Raw genomic sequence first — 12,493 nt, 5'->3', positions numbered from 1 at the left:
GCAGTTAAAAGAACCAATGGCCTGTAAAGCTCTAATAGAAGGTCCTGGGCAAATAGTAACTTATTCCTTAAAAAACAACATTGTCGATACATGTGGCTAGGGCAATGCACGTCTGGATTAACCAACTGGAAGAACATTTAAAAAGGAAATGTCCCAGAGAACAAATCATTGACCTGCCTCCACTCCTATAAGACACTATTGCACTTTTGGAAGATGCTTCTGCCGAGTCAGTAAGAATTCCTGTAAAAGGACGGGGCTCTGACTAATGCAGCGGGTCGAGCGCTTTGGTTGAAAAATTGGTCTGGGGACAATGGGGGAGATTTATCAAACATGGTGTAAAGTGAAACTATCTCAGTTGCCCCTAGCAACCAATCAGATTCCACCTTTTATTCCTTACAGACTGTTTGGAAAATGAAAGGTGGAATCTGATTGGTTGCTAGGGGCAACTGAGCCAGTTTCACTTTACACCATGTTTGATAAATCTCCCCTATAGTCTCAAAAACTAAAGTTAGTTTCATTCCCTTCTAAGCCCTACCAGAATGGAAGTTGGTAAAGAAGAGAGATTACCGGCGTCCCAGATTTCATTAAAATTATAGGGAATAAGGAAAAGATGTCTGCTGGAGTTATGGTAAAGGGGGGGGGGGGGGAGGGGAAGAACATGTTTTTCAACCCGAAGCCCTCCCAGGACAAACAATGACGTCTGTCCGGCCGCACATTACATTGAAGTGAATGGTTAATTGATTTGCAGGCACACATGGTGCCCGCAATTCAATTGTAAAAAAACAAAAAAAAACGTTCCTGCAGCCGATACAGAGATATTGGCTGCAGGAACGTCCTAAATGCAGCCTGGCGGCTGGCAGTTTAACAGCGTCTGTTGCTATGTGTGAACATAGCCTATATCAGAAAAGCAACAATAAGGAACAATCAAGACCTCCCTTCTACACAAATATAGGGGGAGATTTATCAAACATGGTGTAAAGTGAGACTGTCTCAGTTGCCCCTAGCAACCAATCAGATTCCACCTTTCATTTTCCAAAGACTCTGAGGAATGAAAGGTGGAATCTGATTGGTTGCTAGGGGCAACTGAGCCAGTTTCACTTTACACCATGTTTGATAAATTTCCCCCATAGTATCAATGAAAACTAGAGATCATGGTGCAGAAAATAAGACCCTAAAAAGTCCTATAGGTTAACAAATAAAAATTGCTATGACTCTTAGAAGGCGGGAGGGAGGAGAAAACGAAAACGCAAAAATTAAACGTGGCCAGGTCATTAAGGGGTTAAATGTACATATAATATAGTATCAAAAGGGCTAGAATACCTAAACTATATATACAATACAGCTGTTTATCATCATATTGCACAGTCCATGCTATACCGGTCACCATCTCCCAGCTGCTGTATATGCACATTAGATGGCTCATACCTTTATCTCGCTGCTGTATTATGTCGCCCTTTTATTACGTTGTAGAGCAATTTAAGCCTTTGGGATGAAATATCAAATAGTCATTTTATCATAGCGGATTCTCCTTCTAGTATTTGTGACTATATAGTGTTACATATCTGTGAGGCATGTGATTTCTCCCACACATGTGATCACAAGATATGAAGAAGAAGCAATCTAATAACGGACACTAAATTGGAAAACGTTGTTATTGTTTGCTAGAGCTACAGCAGTGATGCAGGGAAACCTCTCTATACACAGTGTAATGTGTTTTACAGTATGTGCACAGACTGACATTGTTCCATAGACTCTCATGTAGCACATTATTCGCTTCAAAATACAGCTGCATTTTCTGCCTATTTTACTTTAAATTTTTGCGTTTCTTCTGTTGTTAAAGGGGTACAACTGGTGTCTAAGTTATATAGATTTGTAATTTGCTTCTATTCAAAAATTTCCAGTCTTCCAGTACTAATCCATACCTCTCAACTTTTGCAAAGAGGGACATGTGCGTCGCGGTCCCCATAGCCACGCCCCCATAGCGACCCTCCATAGCCACGCTCGCATAGCAACTTCCCTACAGTCACCACATGCTGCTGACTGAATAATGCCCGATATAGTATCCTTTCCCCCTAAAAATGCCCTATATAGTATCCAATCCCCCCAATAGTGCCCACATATTATCCAATCCCCCTATATAGTACCCCACATAGTATCCAATCCCCCCAATAGTGCCCACATATTATCCAATCCCCCTATATAGTGCCCACATAGTATCCAATCCCCCCAATAGTGCCCACATATTATCCAATCCCCCTATATAGTGCCACACATATTATCCAATCCCCCTATATAGTGCCACACATAGTATCCAATCCCCCTATATAGTACCCCACATAGTATCCAATCCCCCATATAGTGCCCCACATAGTATCCAATCCCCCATATAGCGCCCCACATAGTATCCAATGCCCCCATATAGTGCCCCAGATAGTATCCAATGCCTCATATAGTGCCCCACATAGTAACCAATGCCCCCATATAGTGCCCAACATAATAGCCAATCCCCATATAGTGCCCCACATAGTAGCCAATGCCCCCATATAGTGCCCCACATAGTAGCCAATGCCCCTATATAGTGCCCCACATAGTAGCCAATGCCCCCATATAGTGCCCCACATAGTAGCCTATCCCCATATAGTGCTCCACATAGTAGCCAATGCCCCCATATAGTGCCCCACATAGTAGCCTATCCCCATATAGTGCTCCACATAGTAGCCAATCCCCCCATATAGTGCCCCACATAGTAGCCAATCCCCATATAGTGCCCCACATAGTAGCCAATCCCCATATAGTGCCCCACATAGTAGCCAATGCCCCATAGAGTGCCCCACATATTAGCCAATGCGCCATAGAGTGCCCACATAGTAGCCAATGACCCCATATAGTGCCCCACATAGTAGCCAATCCCCCATATATGCCCCACATAGTGGCCAATCCCCCATATAGTGCCCCACATAGTATCCAATGCCCCATATAGTGCCCACATAGTAGCCAATGCCCCCATATATGCCCCACATAGTAGCCAATCCCCCATATATGCCCCACATAGTAGCCAATCCCCCATATATGCCCCACATAGTAGCCAATCCCCTATATAGCGCCCCACATAGTAGCCAATGCCCATATAGTGCCCACATAGTAGCCAATGCCCCCATATATGCCCCACATAGTAGCCAATGCCCCATATAGTGCCCACATAGTAGCCAATGCCCCCATATATGCCCCACATAGTATCCAATCCCCCCATATAGTGCCCCACATAGTAGCCAATCCCCATATAGTGCCCCACATAGTAGCCAATGCCCCCATATATGCCCCACATAGTATCCAATCCCCCCATATAGTGCCCCACATAGTAGCCAATCCCCATATAGTGCGCCACATAGTATCCAATCCCCCCATATAGTGCCCCACATAGTAGCCAATGCCCCCATATAGAGCCCCACATAGTAGCCAATCCCCCCATATAGTGCCCCACATAGTAGCCAATCCCCCATATATGCCCACATAGTTGCCAATCCCCCCATATATGCCCCACATAGTATCCAATCCCCCATATAGCGCCCCACATAGTAGCCAATCCCCCTATTTGTGTGGCCCGACAGAGCACGAACTCCCGTCATCCTCCAGGGCGGGCAGCGGGGTACAGAGACACTGACTGTGCCGGAAGTGACCTGCAGCCTCTATCATGAATTACTTCCGGCAGAGTCAGTGTCTGTATACTCCGCTGCCCGCCCCGGAGGATGACGGGAGTGCGCGCTCTGCCGGGAGAGGAGCTGCTGGGACCGGCGGACAGGTGAGTTACTGCTTTATTGTTTTTTTTGGTCGGGCCACACATAATGCGGGACACTTGGTGCCGTGCCGGGACCGCAGGACAGCACCCCTAAAACGGGACTCTCCCGCGGAATCCGGGATAGTTGGGAGCTATGGTTATCAGCTACTGTATGTCCTGCAGGAAGTGGTGTATTTTTTTCCAGCCTGACACAGTGCTCTCTGCTGCCACCTCTGTCCATGTCAGGAACTGTCCAGAGCAGGAGCAAATCCCCATAGAAAACCTCTCCTGCTCTGGACAGTTCCTGTCATGGACAGAGGTGGTAGCAGAGAGCACTGTGTCAGACTGAAAGGAATGCACATCATTTCCTACAGGACATACAGCAGCTGATGAGTACTGGAAGACTTTAGATTTTTTTTAAATATAAGTACATTACAAATTTAATAACTATCTGACACCAGTTAATTTGAAAGAAAAGAAAAAAAGGCGGACAGTTTTTGCTTTCATAATATCTGATCCTAACGTAAAGATTAGGGCTCCACATAACATCTAGGTGGACATAGCATAAGCATAGAATAACAAAAAAAATGTATGCATGGCATTTCATAAAATACCAAAAAAATCTTTTTCTTTCAAATTAACTGGTGTAAGAAAGTTATTTAGATTTGTAATTTACTTCTATTAAAAAATATCAAGTCTTCCCATACTTATTAGCTGCTGTATGTCCTGCAGATATTGTTTTCTTTTCAGTCTGACGCAGTGCTCTCTGCTGACATCTTTGGCCGAGACAGGAACTGTCCGAAGCAGGAAAGGGTTTCTATGGGGATTTAGCACGGTAGTGACTGAATCCCATACGGCAAAGGGCCCTGCCCCGGCAGGATTTCATTGGCTGCTCCACTCCAGTCTTCCTAGCAATCAAAATCAGACCCTGACGGACCCCCCGACCCTAATCCGAACGTTCAGTATTAGGGTTAGGGGTCGGCTTAGGGTTACGTCCCACGGATTTCTCATGTCTAACCGTCCCCACAGCCCCAACCTTAACCCTCCTGATTAGCACCAACCCCGAGGGTTAGGGTTAGGGTTGTTTTGTAGTAAGGGGATAGTTAAATGTTTGTAGTAACCCTAATCCAACCCCCAACTCTAACCCTAACGCCATGGGGTGACCCGCTGGGGAATGCTAGTTGGTAGTAGCAGTAGGTAGGACCTGGGTTGCCACTTGCCAGATGTTGTGGTCACGGTTATGGCACGAGGGGAGGTGACTAACCCACGGGAGCCTGACCATGCGGGACCCCGGCGATTCTTCGTTGCCCTTAGTCAAGGCACCAATAACTAGACCAATGCCAGGGTTCAGAAACAACGGGAGTTGTGCGTCTATTGTAACCGCAAACGCTAGTAACGCTAGTCTCTGGATGCAACCAGGAATAGGCAGAGTCAAATACAACTGAGCAGATGGGTGGTGTTGCAATAGGCCGTAATATAGTAGTGACACTGCAGTTAGGAGAATCTTTACGGAGGATAGGAGTAGTAGTTCACTTGAGAATGATGCTGGGTATAGTGATAATGAGGGAGATACTTGCTGTTAGAGATGGGACAAGTATGGAGACTGAAAAGATGTACCCAGATCTTGAAGATAAGCGAGAATCTTGAGAATAAACCAGGTCAGGACTGGACCGGAATACATTTTGGAGATAACAGACTGAAGAATACTGAGCAGCGGCCTTCTCCCTGAGGAGCAGCGAGGCAACACCCTTCCCTCTTGAAGGTAGAGGGAGGACTGACTGACCCCAGCCAAAAGCTCGACGGCTATTGGGGTTGCATTCACATGAAATGATTATAAGTTTAAATTTAAACGATATAACATTTTTTGCACCATAATCATCCTGTGTAATGGGGCCCTTAGTTTTTTAACATCTGTGCATTTCCATGTAGTGCTTCCTGGGGTATCCTGTGCAGCAGTGATCATGTATAATTCTGCTGCTTTCACACAGTGGAACAAATCATAGAGCAATAAAATGTACCATATTTCTGACCTGTCATGACTTCTACTTTCTAATGTAGAACTATAATGGAGTTACAGTTGTAGTTTGCTTGTGGTTTTAACAGGAGGAATAGTGCTGCATGCTGTGCTGTTCTTGCAGTTAAAAGTGGAGTACTATTTCATTGTTTCCAGTTACTGAATCCTGTTATAAGCAAAACAGCGTCCATCCTGTGCCACGGCCATGTCACTGAACAGCCGCTGCCGATTGGCCGGGTGAACATCACGCAATGCGGGTACATTCAGGTGTGCCTGCACTCCAATTAGCCATAGCACACAATGTAAAGTACGGCCGGGTGCCATACTTTACATTGTGTTCACAGTGTATTTTGTGCGGCCGCTGTTCATTGAAAATGATAGTTTTCTGTGCGGCTGCATAGTACATTGGCATAGTACACTGTTGTTCTATAGGATGTAATGCAAAGCCAGGGGCATAGCTAGGATTCACAGGGCCCCAGAGGTCAGAGGTTATCAGTGCAGTGAAGCAAGATCTCTTTGTCTTTTGCTTGTTAACCCTTTTTTGTGTTGCAGCATGTAAGTAAACATTGGGTCACTTACACACTGCAGTACATAAGGGTTTAAGCAGAAGGACACATGCTCTAACCTTCTCCCCCGGGCCTCCCTCCTGCATGGGCCCCAGAGCAACTGCCTACCCTGCCTCTATGGTAGCTATGCCACTGTGCAAAGCCTCAGCGTCAATAAACAGCGGCCGGTGTTGCAACCTGAAACACCTGCCTTTGTTAATTGGAAAAATACCCTGTGTGAACGTGGTTTCCGTCATGTTGTTAGCCACTAGAAATATAATCCTTCTCTTTTTTTCCATAGACTCCGACAAAGAAATTATTTTTGGCCGTTTGTGCTGTAGGGATTGGAGGGGCATTCCAATATGGATATAATCTATCAATTATTAATGCACCTACCACAGTAAGTACAACTTTAAGCTTTGTTGGGTCTTTGGAAATATTTGGTCCTACCTGTTCTGCTCCCTGGCCCACACTTCTGCCCTCTGCACGTTTCTGGAAGGAGAGGGTGTAGGTACCAGTCCCTATCATTGCATGCAGGCTAAACCAAGCCAGTACACCATGTCCAATAGCTGCAGGATATCGCCACAACATCTGCTATTAGTTGTTGTCATAGTTAAAAAGATTGGAAAAAGACAAGAGTCCATCAAATTCAACCTATAACCCTACTTTGTTGATCCAGAAGAAGGCAAAAACCCTCATAAGACAGATGCCAATTTCCCCATCACAAGAAGAAAAATGTCTACGTGACTCCAAAATGGCAATCTGAATAACCCCTATCACATGAAATCTATTGTCCACAACTTGTAATATTATATTTCTCAAGAAAAGCATCCAGGCCTCCCTTGTACTTATGTAATGAATCAGCCATGACAACATCATGTGGCAGAGAGTTCCACAGTCTTACTGCTCTTACAGTAAAGAACCCGCATCTCTGCTGATGGTAAAATCTTCTTTCCTCTAGGCGTTGAGGATGCCCCCTTGTCATGGTTACAGACCTAGGAGTAAATTCATGTATTTGTATATTGTGTTCAGATTGTCCCTAAGACGTCTTTTTTCTAGCGTAAATAGCCCCAAGCTTGATAACCTGTCCTGGTACTGTAACCCCCCATTCCCCTAATGACATTTGTTCCCCTCCTCTGCCCCCGCTCCAGTTCAGCTGTGTCCTTATATACCGGTGCCCAAAACTGTACACAGTATTCCATGTGTGGTCTGACCAGTGATTTATAAAGAGGCAAAACTATGTTCTCATCTTTAGCATCTATACCTCTTTTGATGCATCCCATTATTTTATTAGCCTTGTCAGCTGCTGCCTGGCACTGATCACTAAAGTTGAGTTTACTGTCCACCAATACCCCCAGGTCCTTTTTCGAAGCAGTTTTACCCAGTGTTTTATTATTTAGCACAGAACTGTACTTATTATTTCTATGTCCCAAGTGCATAACCTTACATTTATCCACATTAAACCTCATTTGCCATTTCTCTGCCCAAGCCTCCAGCTTCTCCAAATCCCTCTGTAATATGATATTATCCTCCTATGTGCTGAATACTTTACCCAGTTTAGTATCATCTGCAAAAATGGAGATTCTACTCTGTAGCCCCTCTACAAGGTTATTAATAAAAAGAAGTGGGCCCGACAATGCGGTACCCCACTAGTAACTAAAACCCAATCTGAGTATGTGCCATCAATGACCACCTTCTGTTTTCTATCACTCAACCAGTTACTTATCCATTTACATATATCTTCTCCTAGCCCCAGACCAATCTTTTATGCAGCAAAGTATCAAATCAAGTGTGGTTTTCGAGACTGGCACCCATCCCCTCTAGTCGACTTCTTGTAACCAAGGAAGAGCTGTGTTCAATACCTAATTAACTTACATTTTAACTTATTTACTCCCTTGCAGCATGTACAAAAGTTCATTAATGAAACCTGGTACGCCCGCTACCACTACCCATTAGATGAAGATCTGATAACCCTCATCTGGTCAGTAATTGCTTCAGTCTTCACAATCGGTGGACTCCTTGGTACAATTATTGGTGGACATGCTGCAGTAAAACTTGGCAGGTGAGCAGACATACCAATTTTGCATACACAACAGAGACCTATAGTAGTTTAATGCAGGTATGGCACACTCTGTAACATTTTCAGATGCTACTGTAATGGAGAATACCACAGTCCCCCATAACAAAAGCTACAATGACAGTCACAGTCAAGCAACTAAACAGCTCATGACTAATGCCAGCATGAAAGCATCTATGCATGGACAGGTTGGGATAGTGACATATCTATAGAGGTCGCAGCAGGACTTGGCCAATCATAGGGACCCAAAGTCCCCCCCACACACACCACATTAAATGGGGAATTCTGCTCATTCCATGCTTGTTTTTATCTATTCAATCTTTATCTATCTATGTGAGCTTTTCTCTTTGTCTCCCCCCCCCCCCTTCCAAGACGGCTAATGTAAACAAGTCCCTATCTGCAACTTTGTAGCAACTCTGTAATGCTGGGAGGATTAATCACAGTGAGTTAATCACCAACTTGACCTCATATTAACATTCCCAGCATTGCAAAGTTGCAGATACAGCCTGCCAGGAACTTGTTGTCATTAGCTGTCTCAGAAAGGGGGTGGGTCGTGGAGTGAACTGCTTACACATAACAGCTGCTTTCTGAAACTATGTGTTCACTCCATCGCCTACGCCCCCGCCCCCCTCCCTTCTGAGACGGCTGATGTCAGCAAGTCCCTGGCAGGCTGTATCTGCAACTTTGTAGCTTCTTTGTAATGCTAGGAGGGTTAATCTGAGGTCAGTTTGATGATTAGCTCACTGTGATTTATCCTTCCAGCATTACAGAATTGTAAATCAGTCCCTATTTGCAACTTCAGATTAACCCTCTAAGCATTACAAATGAGCTACAAAGTTGCAGAAACATTCGTTGATATCAGCCGTCTTAGAAGGCAAGAGAGAAGGACAGGGAGACAGAGAGAAAAGCCCTCACAGATTTTTGTGTCTTCAGCAGAAATCATCAGCTCAGAACTGGGTGAAGGGGACCGAATAGATAACAAGTATGGAATACATTTTTAGTCTCACCATGGGCAGCTACATACGAAAAGTTATGTTTGAGGGGTAAACCCCTTTAAAATTGACGGTTCTTGCCTGACATGCTAAAATTAATCTTGTAATGTGTAATGTGGTGGCCGCTTATCATTCCATAAACAAAAGGATATATAATGTGTGTTTGTTTGTCTGGGGGTGGGATCACTGTCACCCTTATAGAAACACTGACTATCCAGCAGCTCGGTGTCTTCAATTAAAGTTTAACCAATATTGGTAAATGATTGTAAAAGCTTCCATCCAACTGCTGGCTAACTACCATTAATCATAGTGTCTGGGAAAAGTGCAGACAAAGAAATACTTATACACCTATATAACCATCTCACATGACCACAGTATGATGCACCCACCTCACTTGACACATCACCTTTAGGCCATGTTCACACGTTGTAAAATAACTTCAGCCATTTGACTTGAAAATAACAGCCATTGTTTTCATTCTTCAATTATTTACATTTAAGTCTATGGAAACAACGGCCATTGATCAACACAATGTGTAAAATGACGTCCGCTGTACGTCGGCTGTTATTGTGCAGTAGCTGTTAAAATCTGTTCACACACAGTGTTTTTTTGTTTTTTTCCACCATCCTTTGTATTAAAATCAATGGACCTTTAAATTAAAGACGCACCCAAGAGGGCGAGCGTTGTCTTTGAACCGTAATAATGTCGCACTGGCGTAGCTACCATGGGGGCAGGGAACGCGGTCGCTATGGGGCCCGGTGTAGCAGGGGGCCCGGGCCCCTTGGGAAGACAAGTGACCCAATGATGCTCCCCGGACTGAGAGAGTACGCGATCCAACAGTGCCTCCCCCCCCCCCCCCCCCCCCCCCCCCACACGCGCGGGGGCAATCCAGAGAGGGGCGGGGGGGGGAAGGGGTGTTGCGGTGTCGGGCTGGCGGGCAAGCTGTAGAGGGGCGGTGTGGGGCTCACGGAACATGCACGCTGGACAGGGGTAAGCAGGCTGAAGAGGGGCGGTGCGGTGGCGGCGGCCTCCATCCGCTTAACAGTGCTGCCGCTGAGCTGCCCCAGCCCCTTCCACTAGGCGTCCCGCTCCCCTCCCGGCCAGACGTGGAGCTCCCCGTTCTCTGGAAGCAGCCGCAGGGACAACAGGAAAAGGTGATCGCGCCGCTGCAGGTCCTGGAGCTGTACAGGGGATCACGGGGTTCAGTGCAGACCCCCGTACCGCAGTACAGCTCCAGGACCTGCAGCGGCGCGATCACCTTTTCCTGTGGTCCCTGCGGCTGCTTCCAGAGACCGGGGAGCTCCACGTCTGGCCGGGAGGGGAACGTGTGTGTGGAGGTGAGAGGAGGAGGAGGTGTATGTGCCCTCCTGCTCCAATCACCCCCAGCTGCCCCAGTCCCCCTAGTCCCCTAATTTCCCTTCAGTCACCCCAGTCCCCTTCAGTGTCCCCCCTGTCCCCCTCAGTGTCCCCCCTCAGTCACCCCAGTCCCCTAATTCCCCCTTAGTCTCCTTCAGTGTCTCCCCTCAGTCCCCCCAGTGTCCCCCCTCAGTCACCCCAGTCCCCTAATTTCCCCTCAGTCACCCCAGTCCCCTAATTCCCCCTCAGTCACCCCAGTCCCCTTCAGTGTCCCCCCTCAGTGTCCCCCCCAGTCCCCTAATTCCCCCCAGTCCCCCTCAGTGTCCCCCCATTCCCCCTCAGTCACCCCAGTCCCGCTCAGTGTCCACCCTCAGTCACCCCAGTCCCCTAATTCCCCCTCAGTCCCCCCAGTCCCCTTCAGTGTCCCCCCAGTCCCCTAATTCCCCCTCAGTGTCCCCCCCATTCCCCTAATTCCCCCCAGTCCCCCTCAGTTTCCCCCCAGCCCCCTTCAGTGTCCCCCTTCTATCACCCAAGTCCCCTAATTCTCCCTCAGTCACCCCAGTCCCCTAATTCCCCCTCAGTCACCCCATTCCCCCTCAGTGTCCCCCCATTCCCCCTCAGTCACCCCAGTGCCCCTCAGTGTCCCCCCATTCCCCTAATTCCCCCCAGTCCCCCTCAGTGTCCCCCCAGCCCCCTTCAGTGTCCCCCTTCTGTCACCCAAGTCCCCTAATTCTCCCTCAGTCACCCCAGTCCCCTAATTCCCCCTCAGTCACCCCAGTCCCCTTCAGTTTTACCCCATTCCCCTTCAGTGTCCCCCCTCAGTGTCACCCCAGTCCCCTTATTCCCCCTCAGTCACCCCATTCCCCCTCAGTTTTCCCCATTCCCCTTCAGTGTCACCCCAGTCCTCTTCAGTTTTACCCCATTCCCATTCAGTGTCCCCCAGTCCCTTTCAGTTTACCCCCAGTCACCCTCAGTCATCCACTACTACACCCCATATCCACTATACCTCCACTACTACACCCCATATCCACTATACCTCCACTACTACACCCCTTAGCTCCCCAACCTCCCCCCCATACACATACTTACTTTGCCCGACGCAGCATTCCTTTATTCTCCCAGCTCCATGGTGCATGAGTGGCACGCCGGGGAACTGCGCCAGGCCAGGTGAGTGTGTGTCTGGGAGGGGAGGGGGGGCGGCCCCATACAGTCCTTTGCTATGGGGCCCCATGAATCCTAGTTAGGCCCCTCTTCCAACGGCCGTTACTGCAATGATGGCCATTTGAACATGCTAAACCAGTCCGTTATTTGTGAACTTGTACTATTGAACATTGGAACCATATTAATCAGTTAGTTAAATACTTGTTATTCTTTTTTTTTTTCCCCTGCATGCAATTTGTAATTCTTATACAGTGGTACCTCAGTTCTCAAACTGCTCGGAACTCAAATTGTATTTTTAAGGAAACTTTGCTTTGTTTCTCAAACTCTTGCTCGGTTCTCAAACAGTTTTTGGGCCCCCAGTCGTGAAGCACTCAGTATCTGAATGTTTTTGTGAGGGTGGATGGTGGGTTGTACATAGTGAGTTTAGCCCTGGTGAGGTTTCACATACAATACAGTACTGTATAAGACTGCTGGAGTGCATATACAGTACAGTAGTAGTGCAGGCAGTGCACCACCATCTCCCATCCTGCACTATATAAGACTGCTGGAGTGTATATACAGTACAGTAGTAGT

The 12,493-nt window shown here is 47.0% G+C and overlaps 1 protein-coding gene across 3 annotated transcripts in view; it reads left to right on the top strand.

The window, feature by feature from the left end:
• LOC138787001 (solute carrier family 2, facilitated glucose transporter member 11-like) overlaps nt 1–12,493 on the top strand; it is a 51,600-nt gene that overhangs the window by 16,811 nt on the left and 22,296 nt on the right. For 2 of the 3 annotated variants that reach the window (XM_069964097.1, XM_069964095.1), the window contains exons 2-3: nt 6,636–6,734; nt 8,236–8,396. In XM_069964097.1, the coding sequence (XP_069820198.1) occupies nt 6,636–6,734; nt 8,236–8,396 (260 nt within the window). Of the gene's footprint in view, nt 1–541; nt 629–6,635; nt 6,735–8,235; nt 8,397–12,493 lie in introns of those variants that run through there. The other variant, XM_069964096.1, reaches the window with a different exon arrangement.

This window comes from Dendropsophus ebraccatus, chromosome 3, assembly GCF_027789765.1.
Source record: "Dendropsophus ebraccatus isolate aDenEbr1 chromosome 3, aDenEbr1.pat, whole genome shotgun sequence".
Lineage (NCBI taxonomy): Eukaryota > Metazoa > Chordata > Amphibia > Anura > Hylidae > Dendropsophus > Dendropsophus ebraccatus.
The sequence above is the reverse complement of the archived record's forward strand: the minus strand, read 5'-3'. Positions and strand labels throughout refer to the sequence as shown.